Raw genomic sequence first — 21,078 nt, 5'->3', positions numbered from 1 at the left:
ATTGATTTTAATTTCAAATAACTTGTAGTTATTGATCACTTTCAAGATTGCAGTAACCTTCTATCACCTATTTAAATGTGATCTAAGATCAAAATTTTCTACTCCAAACTCCCTTCATGACTCAGCTGATAAATAAGCTTGTGTAGCTAAATTATGCAGATCAGTAAGCTCTCCTGTTCAAATTCAGATTTCCAATCTCTGTTGAGTCAGTTGGTCTAATCTATGTTAATCACAGGAAGACGACTAATGATTTGAAAGTGTGTACATATTTTGTACTTTCAGCATGTAATGAAGAAAGGACGAAAGAGAAATCGGCAAAACTCCCAGATATTTGGGAAATTGATAAAGCTATCTATTTGTAACTGTCATCTCCTTATGAATCTTTCTTTTCATTAATTTTTGGCATGTGTCACTGGCAAAGCCAGCACTTATATTCCATTCTTCATTGCTCTGACAGATAATAGCCATAACCTTCCTTAAAACACTGTTGACAACGTAGCAAAGTTGCTGCCTAGATGCTGTTTAGCCTTATGATTCAACTAAGTCGCCTGTTTGGCACCTTGAAGGCAGTCTAGTCACATGCAGTTGATATTGGGTGAAGTGAGTGGATTTCCTCCCTTAAAGAGTATTAATGAACCAGTTGGGCTTTTACAACAACCATCACTTGTACCAAGTTTTCTTGATTTCTCACAATGCTTTTACGGTATTTGAATTTACTTTGTGTCACTTGTAGCTGACCTAAGATTCATTGTAATATGCGTGACATTTTCACGAATGATTAGGAAGAAAGAAATTGAGACAGCAGTATATTTCAGAGTAATGCATAAAATTAGGTTCACAATTCAGTGACTTCTTTATTTCCCTGTTTAGTTCTTTGCCTCCAAATAATTAAAGTGTTATTTAAGCTATAAATTAAACTCCCTCTTATACTTTTTTGTGAAGAAGTCCATTCTTTAAATTGAGTGCACATAACCATGTGCCAGTTATAAATAGCTGTTGCACCTTACCCTCTAGACATTTCCATAAACCAAAGCAGATAGAAATGGTTTTGAAACTACTTCAGTACTGCATGTGCCTTCTCACAGAACTTGAATTTTGTTGTTGTCACCAGCAAGGTCCCTAAGAAATAGTAAATATTTTTAACTACACTATTTAAATGTTATGGAGGCTAATGTCTGCACTTAGGCACTTCAAAATAAAAACTTGCAAGTTTGTCTCCTTGTGCTTACTCTTGCCTCTAGCAAAGAGCATCTAACTACCATTGACATGATGGAGAGAATAACAGCAAGTCTGTTAAAATATCTCAGACAAATGGCTGAATGACTTGTTTGAGTTAGGATTCTTGAAAAGTTTTTTTTTTGTTGTTGCTTGAGGTGCTTTAGATATTGTAGAATTGACTGCTTTCATTTCAGACTTGGCCTTATTCGAAGCCCATCATGAAGCAGCGGTGAAATAAGTAGTTATAGTTCAACACCACACTATGCATTTTGAATCTGTGCAGGATTTGTTTATTCATAATGTGGTCAAAATGTAAATTGTGTTTATTGTTTCATAAATCAGAAGATTTGGATTTTATTCAGGAAAATGGATGAAGTTTCAAGGAAAAGGTTTGATGGCTTTCTGTTTTGATAATATGTTAGATTGGTGCAGCATATTTTAGCGTTATTAACTATGCAATAACCAAATACCACTAGCAATATTTATGTCTCTGATATGTTTGTGATATGTAGGTCACATTGGGTGTAACTGAAACTACAACACCACATATTTTGTTGTGCATGTTAAATTTTTGCTGATTTTAATTTTTCTGTTGTTTGCAGGAAATATTGATGAGGATGTTGTGGTGATTGAGGCCACCTCAGCTCCCCAGGTTACTGCCAATGAAGAAATCAATGTTACCTCAACGGACAGTGAAGTGGAGATTGTCACTGTTGGGGACAATTGCAGGTAGAAATTCCATGACTTTTAATCTGTTAAAGATGAAAACTCACTGAATTTTGCATGTTGATTTCCAAAAAAGATTATAAGGAATATTCCCAGATTCCTACAAGCTTCTGCCTATGGGTAATTGTATCCTGTTGTAGTTCTTTAAGTGAAGTTTTTAATGATCTAAAACGGTAATACTGTCTCTAGATGCAATGTGTACTAAGGTTTAACATTTCAGAAAGTGATAACTTCATGCATTAATAATATTGTCTAAATGTGAAAAGTGCAATTCAATCTTTTATTTGGTGTCTTTGCACAGATCTTCATGTGGTTGTTGTGGTAGCACTGTTGTCTTTCAGTCGGATTGGTATGGGTTCAAATCCTGTGCATACTGATGTTTTGATGTAGTACTGAGGGAAAGCTGCACAGATTAAATTCCTGCTTTTCAACTGACAGGTTGAAATAGGCTACCTAGAATGTACGTGAGGAACATTTTTTTGGTAGGAGATAAATAGGTTTTAGAAAGAACTAGATAAGATTCTGACAATAAATAAGATTCCTGTTATTAGATCATGAAGAGAACACTGTTGATGGACCAGCCAGTTGGACTGAAGAGCAAGGTCAGCCTTAAGATTTTGCAGGAGATAACCTTAAATAAATGGCTGATAGTTATAGAGATGTACAGCACAGAAACAGACCTTTCAATCCAACTCATCCATGCCAACCAGATATCCTAGCCTAATCTCATCCCATTTGACAGCAGTTGGCCCATATCTCTGTAAACCCTTCCTATTCATATATCCATCCAGATGCCATTTAAATGCTGTAATTGTACCAGCCTCCACACTTCCTCTAGCAGCTCTTTCCATTCTGCATGAAAAAGTTGTCCCTTAGCTCCCTTTTATATCTTTCCCCTCTCACCTTAAACCTATGCCCTTTAGTTCTGGACTTCCCCATCCCAGGCAAAAGACCTTGTCTATTTACCCTATCCATGCCCCTCATGATTTCATAAACCTCTATAAAGTCACCCCTCAGCCTCCAAAATCCAGGGAAAACAATCCCAGCCTGTTCACTCTCACCCTAAAACTCAACTCTTCCAACCCTGGTAAAATCTTTGTAAATCTTTTCTGAAGTTTCACAATGTCCATTCGATAGAAAGGAGACCAGAATTGCACGTAATATTCCAAAATTGGCCTAACCAGCGTCCTGTACAACCGCAATGTGACCTACCAATTCCTATACTCCATGTTCTGATCAATAAAGGAAAGCATACCAAACGCTGCCTTCACTATCCTAACTCCCTGCAACTCTATTTTCAAGGAAACTCTAAGGTCTTGTAGCATAGAGGATAAACAATGGCAGGAGTCTAAACTTAATCTCTCTAGCCATCACTCAACTCTTAAAACACCAAAAGACAAATATAATGATGCATAATGTGTTCCTACCTGCTCAAATCAAAAATTCTATGCATTAACTCTACCAATAGTTTCAGGTGTGTCTCAGTTTGGCCTTTGAATCAGAAAGTGGGAGCCTTCTTTGCTGTCAGCTCAATCCGAAGCCCCCCAGCTGTTAAGACCAAGTAACCCACAGAGAGATGGACACTGCTGACATAAAATTGGATTACTAATGCAGAACTTCTTAATTAGATATCATGTTAGATTCAAGAGATACATGATTTGAAAGAGGAAGGCTGCTTCTGATGATCTTGCAGCCTCTGGGCATGGTGGGGAGTTGGGCAGCGCTCGATTGCCTGCAAAATATTACCAGGCCTGAAAATTCACTCTTAATTCAGATTTGGAGTATTTAAATTGAATTTCTGCCTTGGAGAAGCAGGCAGCTGATCCGCATACTAACCTGCCCATGGAAAGCTTTCCAAATAGTAGGAATGCTGCTCTCTTCAAAAAAAAACTAGCCAATCCAATTTTTCCTCATAATTTTCCTGGCAACATCCTCGTAAATCTTCCCTGTAACCTCTGTTGTGCAATTATATTTTTCTTGCAGTGCAGTGATCAGAACTGTGCGCAGTACTCCAGCTGTGGTTAAGCAATGTTTATGCAGTTCCATTATAACCTCTCTGCTTTTGTTTTCTGCGTCTTGGCTAATAAAACTCCGCCTCATTTACTGTACCTGTCAGTCATAGAGATGTACAACATGGAAACAGACCCTTCGGTCCAACCCATCCCTGCCGACCAGATATCCCAACCCAATCTAGTCCCACCTGCCAGCACCCGGCCCATATCCCTCCAAACCCTTTCTATTCGTATAGATCTGTGGCCATGCCCTTCATTGTCCTCTATTTGTCTACAGTTCTCAATATTCTCCCATTTATCATTCATTCCTTTGTACTGTTACTTAAAACCACTCCACACTGAATGTCACTTACCACTTTTCCACCCACAGAATGAGTCCATTGTTATCTTCCTACAGCTTTCTCCAATGTTCCCTTTAAGCTGTCAACAGGCATGCCTGCACAGTAGCTAGAGGAAAACCCTAATTACACTGTCATCCACTGCTGTATGACTTCTGTTGTGGTTTAGATATGCCACTTGAAGGCTATTCAAAACTCTGAGCCAGTACTACAAACATTAGAGGAATGTTGACCTGCAACTTTGTTTGAGTTTATGATCAACCACAGGGCCAGTTTTGTGCCTTCTGTGAACTTCTTAATCGCATCTGCTTCATTCAGGTCAAGTTATTGATACATTGCCATAAAAGGCTAGGGACCTATTAATGAGCCCCGTGGAATCCCACCACAACCAGCCTTGCTGTCTTGAAAATAATCATCGGTTATCTTTGCCTTTTGTCCTCAGGCAGATTTTGAACCCAGTTCATGGATATTTACTTTTACTGACCAGTCTACCCAACAGGACCTCATGAGATGCTCTGCTGAAATCCACAGAGAATGTATCAAATGTGCTACTTCATTGACTCTCTTTCCTACCTTCTCAAAAATGTCAGTTGTGTTAGTAAGACATAACCTTCTCTTATTAAGTCTTTCAGGCCATTTTTCTGTAAGTGACGGTTTATCCTGTCTCTTAGAATTTTTTCAATAATTTTCACAGCACTGAAGTTTGGCTGATTGATCTGTAATTTCTCAGTCTCACAGTTGCTGAAACCTACTATAACATAAATTTACATTAAGGCTGATGTGCACTTCAACTCCATTAATCTAGTTTGTTCAATATCCTACTAATTCTTTATCTGAAAGTATCTGTTAGTCTTAGTCTTGAACACTTCAGTTGCATCAGCATTCACAGCCTTTTGAGGGAATAAGTTCCAGGCTAACGTAGCATTAGTCTTCAAATTATTTTTTGTAGTTCCTTTATCTCTGCACAGATCTTAATTTTTAACAATTTAAAATAGCATTCCAGGTTGTCAAAATGAATAATCTTGTGCTTCTGCATATTGAATTTCATCTGCTATCCATTTTCTCCACTTAGTTATTTTGGCTGTATGTAGCAAAACTTTGCTCAAAACGAGATTTTGAGAAATGTCTTGAAGATAATGAGAGAGAGTACAATGGGTTAATGAAGGAGTTCCAGAGTGTAGGATTAATCATTTGTGGTACTATTATGACAAAGGGAGGAATTACGTAAAAGGCCATATTCTGCCAACCAATCCTGCAGAGTGGATGCAAGCCTAGAATATGTTGCAGAGATAATAGTTGATGCTGGGCATTGAGAAATTTGAAGATAAGCAGGATAGTAAATATATACATTGCAATAATCCGAGCATTTGGAGGTGATGGGCAAGCAGGACTTTTAGTGGTCTAATATGGACAGTTGCAGTTGAATCTGTATAAGGAGCAGAAACTTGGAAGTCAGGGGGGATATTGGAGAAATCTGGCTGAGTAGTAGTATAAGAATAAGTGTCATCGTTCCATGTTGGCCCAACTGCAGTAGAAACCAGCCAAGTGATGAACATTGATGTGTTTTTTTCCCTTTACCATGTTAAACAAGTATTGTTTTCCTCCTGGCCAGTTCTACCACATTGATAACTGTCATTGAAACAAACTGTTGAGAGTACTTTGATTTCGCAAATCTTTTGAGTAATAGAGTTAAGGAGCACAGAAACGGACCCTTCAACCCTACTGATCCATGCTGATCAGATTTCCTGAACTGAAGTAGTCCCGTTTGTCTGCATTTGGCCCATGTCCCTCTAAACTTTGCCTATCCATAAATCTGTCCAAACATCTTTCAAATGTTGTAATTGTACTCTCCTCTACCAATTCTTCTGGCAGCTCATTCCAGAAGTGCACCACCTTCTGTGTGAAAAAGTTGCCCCTCAGGTCCTTGTTTAAATCTTCTCCTCTCACCTTAAGCCTATACATTCTAGTTTTGAATTCCCTGCCCTAGGCAAAAAAACATTTGAAATTCACCTTATCTGTGTCCCTCATGATGTTATACTCCTCTAAAAGGTCACACCTCTGCATTATATGTTCGAGGGGAAAAAAGTCCCAGCCTCTCCTTGTAATTGAAACCCTCAAATCTCGATAGCATCCTTGTAAATTTTTTTTGCACCCTCTCTAGTTTATTAACATCCTTCCTATAGCAGGACAACCAGAATTGTATGCAATATTCCAAATGTAGCCTTACCAATGTCTTGTACAGCTGTAACATGAAGTCCCAACTCCTGTGCTTTGTTGAAGACTAATTTGTTTCTTACAAGATTGAATTTTTTGCAACATGATTGTGGTTCCAGAATTAACTAGTATGGGAACCTTGACAATTAGCAGTTATCTCTGAATTTGTCATGAGCATCTGTTTCCACACGAAATTTAGTTTTGCTATGGATAAATATTTTCTACATTTAAGTCTTTGGAAGGAGCACAAACAATTTCCGAGGAAGGATCACTGCACCTGATACATTACTCAGATTTCTCTCCACAGATGCTGCCAGACCTACTGAGCTTTTCCTGCAATTTACAGCATCCACAGTTCTTGCGGATTTCTTTTACAAACAATTTCTCCATTCATTTACATAGTCATGTTTTATGAGCTTCATGCTGTAGTTCAGGGTTAGGCTCTTATAGGGATGACTGTATACTAATACAGGATATTATCTCTAACAGTAAATATGCTCATTTCCTACAAATTGCCAAGCTCAATTGATATATCCTGCTGTCTATGTGCAGCATGCCGCTGAACTGGAGAAGCTTACAGAGCAGCCTGTCTTTCCCTGCCATCTGTTTGCAGTAATAATTTTTGTAGGGAAGAAAGGGGAAATTGTAAATGAAAATTACCAGTGATGATGAGAATTTTTGAAGTATACTGATTCTTTTGTTTCCTGCCACAACATTTAATGGTATTTTGAGATTCTGAAACCGTGAAGCAAGAACCGACTTTGACATATTTGTTTGTCTATATGCAGGCTGTTTTCCTTTCCTGCGTTTGTCCAGTTTGAAGGTGATATGACAGATGCAGTCATTGTTTTTACCGATATGCCAGATGAGAATTGCTTAGACTTATATGTTTTAAAATTGGATTCCTGATAGCAATTAAAGACATCTTCTAAAATATTACTCTTGGGCAACACCTGTCCATCCACCATCCTACCGATACACTCCAACCTCCCCTCTGACCTATCACAATTACCTCACAACTGCATTCGCCTATTGCCTGCCCACCTACCTTCCTTCAGAATTCCACCACCATCCCCCCTATTTATCTCAGCCCCCTCCCCTTCCACATTCCTGATGAAGGGTTTATGCCCTAAGTGTCGGCTCTCTTGCTCCTCGGATGCAGCCTGGCCTGCTGTGCATTTCCAGCGCCACACATCTTGACTGTGCAATTACACTTCTGAACAAAATACATAGAAAGCAAGTTAGAATGGTTCACAGGGGTTGCTTTTCCATCATAATATTGGTCAAGGCACGTTTGAAGACCAGTCTGTGTAGTTTAATTGAAAGCTTGTGTTTAAGTTTAAGAAACAAGGCTGAGAACAGTAATAATCTGAACAGCAGAGAATCATAATAACAAACACTTGAAAGAATAATTCATCAACAACATGGTTGAGATAGCAACAGGGGCGAGCTATGTTTGGTGGGGGAGGGGAAAGTGAACGAGTCAATGTGACATTGAAGCTGTAGGTTCAGAAACTCAACTCGGTCTTAAATATGACGGCACATTCACAGGTAGATAGGATAGTAAAGAAGGTGTTTGGTATGCTTTATTGGTCAGAGTATTGAGTACAGAAGTAGGGAGGCCATGTTGCAGCTGTACAGGACATTGGTTAGGCCACTTTTGGAATATTGCGTGCCATTCTGGTCTCCTTTCTATCGGAAAGATGTTATGAAACTTGAAAGGGTTCAGCAAAGATTTACAAGGATGTTGCCAGGGTTGGAGGATTTAAGCTATAGAGAGAGGCTGAATAGGCTAGGGCTGTTTTCCCTGGAGCATCGGAGGCTGAAGGGTGACCTTATAGAAGTTCATGAAGTCATGAGGGGCATGGATAGGTGAATAGAGAAAGTCTTTTCCCTGGTGTCAGGAAGTCCAGAACTAGAGGGCATAGGTTTAGGCTGAGAGGGGAAAGATATAAAAGAGACCTAAGGGGCAACCTTTTCACGCAGAGGGTGGTACGTGTATGGAATGAGCTGCCAGTGGAAGTGGTGGAGGCTGGTACAATTGCACCATTTAAAAGGCATCTGGATGAGTATATGAATATGAAGGGTTTGGTGGGATATGAGGCAGGTGGGACTAGATTGGGTTGGGATATCTAGTCGGCATGGGCGAGTAGGACTGAAGGGTCTGTTTCTGTGCTGTACATCTCTATGACTCTATAACTAAAGCCTTGTGTTCAATCCTGCCTATTCAGTACTTAACTAAGTATAGGTTTCTGCAGTAGAAAATTTTATTGTAGCTGTATTTTCTTATTAACATGAGCAAGTGGAATCAATAAATGTATCCATCATGCCAGACACAACGTTTAAGGTGGTAAAGTGGGAAAGAAATGAAGGTTCAGAACAGTCATGTTCTAACCTTGAAACTAAACAGTAGCACCATCAAAGAGCATGAACATACAATCATGAAAGGTACAAAGTCGTGGGATTGAGTAGTTTGCTATCTGCTTTCTGCAACATAAACCTTTTTATTGATCCTCTAGAGTTCCAATCCAATGTACAGTGTTTTTTCTCTGTACCTTTTCTTGCTCCCTGGTTGTGTGGCTGTTTGTTTATATCCTGCTTGCATATTAAAACTGGTATGGTTGTCTTTTATATATTTTGTGCTCACGAACTGTCTTGCATTGAAAGTAGCCTGCTGTGCACTTTTACTTAAAAGTAGAAATAAACTCTTGTACAAAAAGCTAACTCTTGACAACATGAGATTGTGGGAATTAATCAGTTTGGTCCTAAATCCAATCTTATTTGAACCAAAGTGTGGCATACATGACTTAATGGGCAGAAGTATCAGCAAGTTTAGGTGTTTGTTTTAGAGTGCCTTGCTCCATGAAAATGGAAAATCGTGTTCTAAACTTAGTATTAACTTTGAGATTTTGAAAACTGAAGTATTTGATACTTTAAAAAACCTGAATGTTTGACACTAGTTTAATTCTTGTGATTATAGCATCAGGATTCCAATGACCAAAATATATACTGAAGTATGTAAAATCAGTAGTAAGGATTATTTTGTGTAATATTAGCATGTCTTTAGGGCTGTGTTCAGAGTGTGTAATGGTGATTCTTGAGTCGTGAGATGATTAAAAACTTGAAGCATTTAAACTTCAGTGTGATTTTATTCAAATTAGTCTTTCACAAGAGCATTTTTTTCTTAATGACTTCTGCACTATCCTATCAAGTTACAACATCATTCTTTTGTGAACCACTTAAGTAATGGAGAAGGTGTCTCCTGCTCCTTGGATGCTGCCTGACCTGCTGTGCTTTTCCAGTGCCCACTTTTTGACAATTAAGTCATGGCGCTGCATTAATCGGATCCATTTCTAAACATATCTGCCAGAATAAGTCCAAATCCCATCAGCCAATTAGAGATCCTGAAGAAGGGTCACTGGACCCGAAATGTTAACCCTGCTTTCTCTCCACAGATGCAGCCAGATCTGAAGGTGTCCAGCAATTTCTGATTTTTGTTCCTGATTTTCAGCATCAGCAGTTCTTTCTTTCTTTTTTATTTAACCAATTACAGAAAATGTTTATTTGATTGACAGTAGAAACAATTTGCTTTCTCAGTTAAAATTCATAGTTCCTAATGCATTGTACAGTTTTCCTATTCAGAAACTAACACTAATTAAATTAATGTTACTCAATTGTTTGTTTCCAGGTCTTATACCACACTTCTCGGCCACTCAAGGGTACACTGGGGCCAAAGTACTAGCTCACAAAACAGACCTCAGGAGCAGCGGAGCCGAAATAGAATATCTACAGTTATCCAGCCGTTGAGACAAAGCACAGCAGAGGTGGTGGACCTTACTGTGGATGAAGATGGTAAGCATGATTTATTCTTCAAGTTTGATGAAAAATTTCTTGCAGTCTGGTTGGAAACTTGAGTAAAAGATTTTTAAGCATGCAGTATGTGTGGTCTCTTAAATTTGTGATCCATGGAATCTTTTGTTTTAGAGAATTCAAGTAGAATTAAAGGAAGTGGAACCCTCTGCAGTCAACCTCAAATTGTCCTTTCCCAGTCACATATTGCTTCATGTCATTGTCTGGAACTCTGCATTTGAACTTCACATTAAGTACATGTTTGGCCTCCTGTGATACAGTGGTAGTTGCCCTATTTCTGAGCCAGAACATTTATGTTGAAGTCCCATCTGCCCAGACATGTGTTGTAACATATTGGAATGGGCTAAAAGCCAGGATGGATGGTGCGTGGAAAAGAAAAATGGCTTGCCTGTTTTACTGAGATTCTCTCCAAGTCTCCTTATTGTACTCATTTTTACCAGCATGATTAAAGTTGTACAATAAAATGTACAACATGACATTTAAACAACTTGTTGCTAAAGTAATACTGTAAACCACTAGGATTAACTGCAGTAACTAACACAATAGCTAATCTGTGTTGCATGTTTGTGGAAATTGAATTCTCACTAAAGTACAGCTGTTTCTGAAAGCTTTCCTACATTGCAAGCTACAGGTAACCTTTTTTTCTCCAATGATTCTCTGTTCACTTTAGATCTACTGACATTAACATCCTCAGCCTTAATGAGATTTAAAAGATTCAAACCACTATTTAGATGTTTCTACACTCTGGGCATTACATAGTGAATTTAGAATCCTAACTGAAACTTTGTAAGCTTATCTAGGATAATGGAAATCATTTGTAACTGCCTCTTTGTAGTCCTGGCTGAGAGAAACAAATGCAACACAGACCTGCAACTTCATTGACCAGTGTGTCTCAGTTACACGTTGAACACCTTGTTCTAAGATAATTAATTCTAGTTTCTTCATCCTGATAGTAAAGCATGCTGACTTTTGATGTAATACTAATAAGCTGTCATCTTGAAACTAAATTAAGCTTTTATTAAGCAATGTTTTTTACGTAGTATGTTGATTGATAAATGCATTGATTCATGAAAATTGTCAGGTTGACTGAGTTGGTAGCAACATTTTGCTTGAATCTGAGGTCACTGATTCAAAATATATGCCAGGATCTGGCCACAAATTTAGACTGATTCAGTATAGTATAGAAACAATATTGTGTTGTTTGAGGGCACTATCTTTCAGAAAAGATCTTAATGCAGAGCCCAAAATTGATTTTCAGTTCAGCATATTTGAGAGTGTTTTTCTCTGTGAATTTGCTAACATTGCTCCTGTAATCAATGCCACATTTCTGTTTACGCGACTTCATTGTGCACAGATTGGCTGTTTGATTGCCATGTTTACTGCATCATAACATGACAATACTTAGAGAAGTTCATTGTGTAATGCACCAGATAATTAAGTTTCTTTTGTAAATACATATATTGCAGAGTACATTTGATGAGTTCTGAAAAAGATAGAAGGCATAATTTATTCTGTTAATAACTGAATGGGATAGCGGAACATTTGTAAGTTGGTACTTTTTTATCGTCTAAGACCTGTACTTCAGCTATCAATAGAAGTTCATAAATATCTTTATTTGCAAATGTGAAAACTTGGTACAGTTAGAAATGAGAAGTCAATTATTATTAGCGGGTGTAAGTAATATCATTGGGATCATGCATTCCTGCACGCAGGCAAATCTAAAATTGATCAGTGACATTGGGCACCTATCTTCACTTGCTCAGTGAATTGCCCAGTGCTGGTAACAAAAGGTCCTCCAAGTGGAGAAGACAAATTCCCTTTGTTTCTATTCATTTTTTAAAAAGGAGTTGCTTTCTTAATTACTAAAGGCAACTTTTAAATGCTGTGTGTTGCACTACTTTAGCATTTACATTTGCTGTTTCTACTCATTTGTTAGCATTACCCTTTGTCAAAATTAGCGAGATTACAAGCTCTGTTGTCTTCACAGTTAATTAGCTTGTTTTTATCCTTTCTGTATATGAGGTAACCTGTGGTAGGTTTATGAAAACTTTTGGCAGTTACTAATATAGTCAGCTCTGAAGTCCATGGCACAAGAGAAACTGTTGATAATCCTGTTCGTGTTTGTATGATGAAGTTCAGGCCAAGTTAATAGACCTCCTGTCCATTCATACAATGTGCTGAAACATAAGAAGCTAAAACAGAAGGCCGTTTTGTTGAGCAATGGTAGTGTCCCTACCCCAGACTGAGAGACCTGGGTTCAAGTCCCACTTGCTTCGGAAGTGTGTAATAACATTTCTCAACAGGTTGATGAGAAAAACAGAAAATAAGCTAAAAAGAAGTAACTTCAAGATGCAAGAACACAGTTTTGACCTTTAGAATTAATTTATTTTTGGGATTTTTTCATATTGGATAGTTAACAGCTGAAGTTCATTTGATGTGATGAGTTTTGAACTGAATCTTTTTAGAGTACCATTTTTTGACCTCCTAATTTCACACTTTATTACTGGTGAAGTTGTTCATACCATTACTGTATCATCCCATTACTTGAGTACCATTTGAGAAGGTAATTTTTCTACTTCAGAGCTCATACTATTTCAGGACCTTTGAATTTGCACCATTGAGCCTGTTTGGATTTTAGACAATTTCCACTTTGTGCTTGTAGCATGACTGTTTTGAAAATCACAAATACAAAATCTGCTCTGAAGAATTCCGGTGAAAAGTCCATGTCCATACAATTTGTTAACCTTAATTAAAACAAGATCATATTTATGTTTATTGTTAAAATTTTGATTGAGAGAGTCATTGATGCTTGTATTTTATATTGAACAACAGGTCATATTGCTTTTTATTTCTTTGAATGGCTTTGTAATGTACATTGCATAATTGAGTGGAAATGAGTGGAAACTTGTTGCTCTGTAGCTGGTTGTTGGGAACACGTGATCTGTCAAGAATGATTGGTAGCCAATTTCTGAATCCATCCCATTTGAAAAAAGATTAGTACCCTGCCGTGGCAGCTAAATTGATATTTGGAGATCTGTGTAAATGAATCTAGACACAAGCCTACGATATTGTGGCTTCCCATGTGACTGACATTCTTCAGATTTGCGATGTACACTTTGTATTTCATGCTACATATCAGGTGACTTGAACAGCATCAGTTTTAAATGAAAGAACTCTTGTATGAGAAGATTTATAATCCCTCTATTTTTATAAAAAAAGTTATGGTAAATTTTAGCTGCTGCTAAATTGCCCATTGTGTCCAAGGATATATAGGTTAGGTGAATTAGCCATGGTAAATACAAGGTTACAAGAATAGCGGATGGTTCTAGATGGGATGCTCTTTGGAGAGTCATTGTGGATTTGATGGACAGATTGGCCTGCTTCCTCATTGTAGGGATTCTATGATTCTGTGATTCTATTAACACATGTAGCTCAATTTCTAATAGAGCACCCTGCTGCTCTTCTATCTCACAACTGTAAATAGACCTGATTGGAAAAATCAGTTGTCATTTCAACCTGGAATGAGGCAGAACTACTGAAATGAAAATTGTATCAAAGCAGTAACTGACACAAATGTATTTTCATGGAAGCGTTATAGAATCCCTACAGTGTGGAAACGGGCCCTTCGGCCCAACAAGTCCACACCAACCCTCCCAAAAACCCACCCAGGCCCACTCCATATTTATCCCTGACTAATACCCCTAACCTACACATCTCTGAACACTATGGGCAATTTAGTTTAGCCAATTCACTTAACCTACTGTGGGCTGTGGAAGGAAACCCGTGCAGACACAGGGAGAATGTCTGTGTGGAGTTTACACAGCCGCTCGAGACTTGATTCGAACCCGGATTCCTGACGCTGAGAGACAACAGTGCTAACCACTGAACCACCATGCCACCTATTATGTTGTGCTTTGTGGTTTTTTTTGTTTTCTGTTCAGACTCTCTCTTTTTAATTGGATGAAAAATATGAAGAAAGCCAATTTACTTGATGTTATGATCTGATTTCTGGTAGGATCATATTTTGCTGGAGTATTTTTGAATACTTTGCTTTTCTTGAGATAGCTTCTTAACATACATGTAATTACACAAATCTGGACAACTTTTACAGCTTTATGAAAAATAAGCCAAAATCAAAACTTTCAAATTGAACATTTTTTTGATTAGACTGATCAGAGGTTAGTATAAAGTGTTGACTAAATTAACTGTAATCTCATCTATCATTAACATAAGGAACTTAAAAAGTAGTTTTGCAATGTCTTACAGAATGAATTACAAAGTAGTAAGAACTGTGTTTCTGGTGGTATCAGGCAGTGGAAACCAAAGTCAGATCCATCTGTCATTGTTAGCTTGATATTGAAATGTGTTTATGCCTTGGAATGCATTTCTGCATGTGTCCTTTACAGTGCGTCAGTATAGAATAGTGTTTTGGCTTTTGTAATTCTAGTTTTCCTCTTTTTTCGAATGACAAATGATGTCTTGTTTGTGTATTGTGATGCGACTTGGATTGAATCGCAGAAGGACACTTCAGGATAGGTTACAAATGCTGACATTGTCAGCAAAGCTCCCATCTTGTGAGAGAGCAAAAAATTGAATCAAATGCTAAATAACATTATCCCTTCTGTATGTCGATGTTAAAAGCTTTGAATAGTTATTGGAAAACATAATTATAGTGAGAAGCTTCAAATTTTCCATACCATCGACATTCAAGGTAACTGTTGGCTTTAAACTCCCATCCCAATCAGTCTCCAAGTCCTCAGACGTTTTGAGCTGGCATTAGCCCAGACTCTTAGTATTTCTGTTGGCGAAACTGTTGGCCTTCACCATCATTACTTTTCTGAAACTGACAGCAACTTCTGAAATCTACACATGTCATTTAAAATAGTAATTCAGAGATGCTGTCGAACAAAATTTAACACTTCTCCATATTTAAGATCCCACAGGTGACAATTGTTCTACTTAGGGGTGAGGAGATGGTGCCATTTGTTCCTGTAATATTGCTATGATAAAACCCAAAGCATGTTATTCCATTGATGAGAAGCAACTCAGTTTTTAACTGCTTACTGTGATACAACTGATAAATCTGTGAATTCTAAGAGAATTGTTCACTCTGATTGACAACGTATTCTCCTTGAATACATCACTGTTGCTTGAAGAATGAAGGTCCCTTGACTTGGCTCATGATTAAAATTAGTGCCAGGAAACATGAAATCCATGTCACAGAGATTCTCAGATTTTGTGGACAGCTTCATTTGAGGACAATGGCGAGTGTCACTGCAGTAGTTTGCAGTGTGTCCACTCCAGTATCACTTATAAGATTAGAACTTAAAATGCATTAGTGTCATGAGATGCTGGTTTTGAAAAATAGTAGTTCGTACTATATCTAAGTTTATTTATCAGTTGTCTACTGTCTTGACATTGTCTCCATGTTTACAATATAGGGTTCCTACTTCCTGTTTGTGCTTTGATTACAGAACCCACAGTGGTGCCAACTACCTCTGCTGCTAGATCGCAACCAGTCAATAATGTACCTACCTCAGGCCAGATCTCAAGTATGACTCCAGGTCCTTCTACCGCCCAGCCTTCCTCTGTGACAGAGTCAACAGGAGTCCCAGCAACCATTGATGAGGCAGGCCCTTCAGTCGTGGGTGTGTGAATAATTTGTCTTCAAGTAACAAACTTATAAAATGGCATTATCAAAGATAGACTTTCCAGTTATGTTTTGTTTGGTGAACTGAACGTACAAATCCCCGTTAGACTTAAATTGTCATATTTTTCTGATACTTTTATTTGCAAAGACTGATAATCGATGGTGCAGGTTTTTGGCTATATGCTTTGTAGACCTGTGTGTCGCTGATTGTCACACCCAGCACCAAAACTGGGATTACATTACAGAAAATTCCACCTGGTGAAACGCACAAACATTCTTCCCATTCTGTTGTAACACACGTTTCATCAATGCAAATTTGCTATAACCCACTTGACGAATTGAGGACACTGTTTCAACAGCACAAACATTTAAAATGTATTGGCTGTAATGCAACTACAGCACCAGCACTTTAAACGCTGTTCCTAAAATGTAATTTTTCTATAATGCCGGGCTGCGCAAGAACACAATCATGGAGTTGTGGAAGAACTGACTGTATAGCCTGTTGCTGTGCTGTTTTATTGATAGATAACCCTACTGTTGGCAATAAAGTAGCTAGAACTCCTACAAAGTTGCAATACAGCATGCAACCGGCCAAGAAAAAAAGGTATTGGCTGTTGAGATTCAAATCCTAAGATCTTGTCAGATATTTCAATTACAGCTCTATTCTAACGTGTTTGAGTGATCTTCGACATATCTCATTTTGGTTCTTTCTGACTAGCCACAACACTATGGGGTAGCTTGTTGCATTCTACAATCATGTGGTAATTTTCTATTGATACCGGAATAAGAGAAAAGGATATGTTTATTATAATGTTGTAATTAATTAAGAGAATCACTTGTACTTGTGAACTTTGCATTAAAAAAATCCACAGACACTTTGCAAGGGAATCTGTGGGTGAAGAGGAAAGTGTCTCATGTTAAATGGTTGAAAATGTAAGTTTTGAGGAAAATTTTGAAGGTATGTGGCAGATGAGTTGAAGAAAAATGAGTGTGCGACACATTGGTGGCTTTAGGATTTGCTCCTTGTGGTGCAATGGAAGCGGAATGTATATAGGATGAAAGTGGGTACAGTTTGTGTTTAGCTGGAAGAAATTTCTGACAGAGTGGACTGAGTCCATTGGGATAATTGGGGTTGATGTTAGAATCTGAAGTGTAGCATATTTTGATGTGAATCTAAAGTTATATCAATTAGGCAAACGGTTTTATTTTATTGTCATTTAATTGACCATTTCTGTTGCATATGCTTTTACAGTGATGGCATGTTGACGTGATGGTTTTTAATGTAAACGATGTGGTGACCTGGTGACCCAAAATTTTAATGAGCCTCAGAAGCTGCTAATCAGTTAAGCAGATTTTCTAGAGTCTTTGACCTGACCATCTTCAGCTGTTTCAACAATGACTTACCCTCCATCATAAAGTCAGAAGTGGCAATGTGCTGTCATCACTAAACAATGTTCAGCGCCATACATGACTCCTCAGATACTGAAACAGTCTCTGCCCAATGCATCTACACACAGATAATATCCAGACTTGGGGTGATAAGTGCCAAGTAAAAGGCATGCTGCACAAATGCCTGACAATGATCATCTCCAACAAGAGACAATCTAACCATCGCCCTTTGACATTAATTGGCATCAGTACAGTGAGTAATCTGACTTCCACCATCTACAAGACACAAGTCAGGAGTGTGATGGAATATTTCCCAGTTACCTTAGAGAGTCCAGCTCCAACAATACTCAGGAAGCTTGACACCAACAAGGAAAAAGCAGCTTGCTTAATTGGAACCACATCCAAAGCAAGTCACTCCCTCCACTATCAGTAGCGGCAGTGTGTACTATCTGCAAAGTGCGCTACAGAAATTCACCATGGCTTCTTAGCCAGGACCTTCCAAACCCACAATCACTACATTCTAGAAGAACTGAGAGAACAGCAATGTTTTCCTTTTTTAATGCGTTCAAGGTATTTGAGCATCGTTGGTATCGCCAGCGACCATCTCTAATTGCCCAGACGGTAGTCAACAAGCAACCACAGGGTTTAGAGTCATTTGAAAGCCAGCTCATATAAGGAAGGCAGATTTCCTTACCAAAAAGGGATTCATGAACCTACTGAATTTTTACAAGTCGGCAATGGTTTCATGATCACCATTGGACCAGCAATTTATTCCAGAATTTTTAAAAATTAAATTTAACTTAAATCGTTTACTATAGTCAGATTTGAAACTACGATCACAACATGAGCCTGGCGTTCTGGATTGCTGGTCCAGTGATGTTACCACTATGCCACCATGTCTGCTGTGATACAAATTTGCCAGAAATTTCCAATATATAAATTTGATCTTTACTTTTCCTCAAAGATGATGCTCGCAGAGTTGGGTCAAGTGCAGTGCCTGAAGCTGGTCCTGGGGCAATGCCAAGGCTCCCATCCTGCTGCCCTCAACATTCACCATGTGGAGGATCTTTACAAGGCCACAATTCATTAGGACATATTCATGCAAGCTGTCTTCAGCAACATAACCATCAGTTTCAACACCACCCTGGTGCCCACTCTGCAGTGCCACAATCAATGCCTTCATTTCCTGAATCAACCTGTCCTTTAGAGAGGCCTGCTGTTGTGCCAGCACCTTGCGGTGCTAACGGAAACACGGGTGGCCAGTATCATGATCAGGTTTGTATTCTTCGATCATTCTTTTTTTAAGTTAAGAGAAAAACATAGTCAATATGTCAGCTTGCTAATGAGAAGAAACATTAGTCTGGTGCTTTATAAAATACAATAATCATTTAACTTGTATTGTATCATAAGTTGAATAAATATTGAGGCCTACAAATTGTGTTTGTTGCAATTTATTCTTTGTGACAAAAGCTCTGAACTGTTTGATTTTTAGACTGAGTATTAAGATAACTAATATCTGAATTGCTGTAGTTATTACATTTGTTACATCTTGGTTCTTTGCAAGCAGCATTTTCATGTCTAACTATAAACACTGTTCTAAATTTGACCAATTTAAAGTTACTAATCGTTTTCATGTGTAATTATTCAAATAATTATTATGTTGTGCAGTACACAGTTTTAGCAAATAACGGCTTTTAAGCATGCTTTACAGTTAAAACTTCACAGAATTAAACAACTAAACTAACAATTGTTTGATTTTTTTTCACATTTCTGAGAGGTACACGCAATAAATGTGAACTTTAAATCCAGCCCTGTAGATTATATCAATATTAAGGGTGTGGCTGAATGTTATGGAATCGGAGTGTGTAGAGGAAGGAGGTGGGCATGTTTTATGTGTTAGCATCATTACATGCTCCCACCCTGTCTACAAAACACACCCCAAAAAGCAATCAGAAAACCCCAGTAGAATATTTTCACTGTACGCGTACTGCTGCCCACACATACCAACAAGAAGTAACAAAAATGGAACTGCTGGAGAAACTGAGCAGGTCTGGTAACATCTGGAGAGAAGGGTTACTGAACCTGAAACATTAACTCTGCTTTCTCTCCACAGATGCTGCCAGACCTGTTGAGTTATTCCAGAAATTTGTATTTTTGTTTCAGATTTCCTGCATCTGTAGTTGTGTGCTCTCTTCCAACACGAAGGGAACTAGATGCAGTAAAACCCATAATTTCATGAAAATTGAATATAATAACGTGACTTTCACACGTGACAGAATTTACAAATAATGCAAGGAAAGTTCAGTAGAATATAGAATATGTTTTTAAAAGATTATTTTTAAAAGGTTAAGGCATTTCGAAAATGAATTGATAGCAAAAAAATTGCAAATAATGTTTTAGTTTGAAGTGAGTGTTTAAAAAAAAAGGCTTTGGCCGTTAGAGACAAAAATATCAAAGAACTTGGTAATCAATCTGTTTAGGTTTGTGGCCTGTTTAAGTTTAATATTCAGTACAATGAGGATTGATGCGGATGACCATCCTGGATGTGTAGAATGCTCAGCTGCATATAACCAATTTAAAGACTCGTTTGAGAGAAGAGCTAACTAAAGGCCAATATTTCTGCTTTTGTAGTATGAGTTCCTAAGCAGTAGTGTTTCTACAGTAACTAAAAGGATTCTGACATGTCTTGTGCTTCAAGATATGCTTGCTTTTGAAAACAAACCCTTGCTGAATTAGTTTGCTGAAGTGGTACAATTTATGTTGACGTTTAAACTGTGCTTTGTATTAATGCAATATTTAATGCACAAGAGTAGTTTTCCCAAATCAAAGATAAAGTGTATGGTTAAATTTTAATTTAATGTTTGCTGATCATTTTTGTAAAATTTTACTTTGACTGCGATCCATGCTCTAAATTCGATTATTGCTATTATCCCAGGTCTGAAAGCATAATTGAAAGAAATTATAAACCATTAGTAACTGAAAGTAAATATGCAAAGCCAATAATGCTATGCACAAAATGTTCTGTCATTTGACCCATCTGTAGATGATTTACTCATTGTGCCTTTTTTTAAAACAGACTCTGCCTGTTGATTTAAGCAGTGGTGGTGTTCGGAGCCATGCAAGTGGAAATTTCCATGGGACATCTGCATTTGATCCGTGCTGTCCTGGGTCTTCCTCACGCACTGCAGCTTATGGAGTGCAGGCTACTGCAGGAACAAGTCAGCAAGTAGCTGTTGAGGGGTATAGTTCTGGGCTGGTTGGACAGGCTCCAGGTCAACCACAACCACCACTCACCTCCTGCCGACATTATATGCACTCAACCTGTAAGTCTTCAATTTCAGTACTTTTGAAGTACCATCTTGCTGTTTGTGCTAGTAGACATCACTTTAAGTTACCATCTGGCATAATGACCCTTACAAAACTTAGCTTTGTATCCAACAATGTCGTAAAAGTAAGATGTGAATTTGATTTGACTTTTCTGAAACTGATAGTTAAGGAAGTTGTAGATCTGTTTAGTTATAGTGTTTATATTGGAATGTACTCTACTGTTGTTTCCATCTTCAGCATTTTGTTGCTCTGAATAAAAAGTAGATACCAATTCAATCTGCCACATAATTCCATACTTCCTTGCAGTGGTTTTGCACAACACACGAATCACGAA

General features: G+C 38.0%; 1 protein-coding gene across 3 annotated transcripts in view; it reads left to right on the top strand.

The window, feature by feature from the left end:
- Positions 1–21,078, top strand: part of rnf111 (ring finger protein 111) — a 122,380-nt gene that overhangs the window by 78,627 nt on the left and 22,675 nt on the right. For all 3 annotated transcript variants that reach the window (XM_060853041.1, XM_060853040.1, XM_060853042.1), the window contains 5 exons: positions 1,821–1,947; positions 10,197–10,360; positions 15,853–16,026; positions 18,382–18,692; positions 20,494–20,740. In XM_060853041.1, the coding sequence (XP_060709024.1) occupies positions 1,821–1,947; positions 10,197–10,360; positions 15,853–16,026; positions 18,382–18,692; positions 20,494–20,740 (1,023 nt within the window). The remainder of the gene's footprint in view (positions 1–1,820; positions 1,948–10,196; positions 10,361–15,852; positions 16,027–18,381; positions 18,693–20,493; positions 20,741–21,078) is intronic.

This window comes from Hemiscyllium ocellatum, chromosome 39 (genome assembly GCF_020745735.1).
Source record: "Hemiscyllium ocellatum isolate sHemOce1 chromosome 39, sHemOce1.pat.X.cur, whole genome shotgun sequence".
NCBI classification, from domain to species: Eukaryota; Metazoa; Chordata; class Chondrichthyes; order Orectolobiformes; family Hemiscylliidae; genus Hemiscyllium; species Hemiscyllium ocellatum.
Note: the sequence above shows the minus strand (reverse complement) of the source record. Positions and strands in the feature narration are given on the sequence as shown.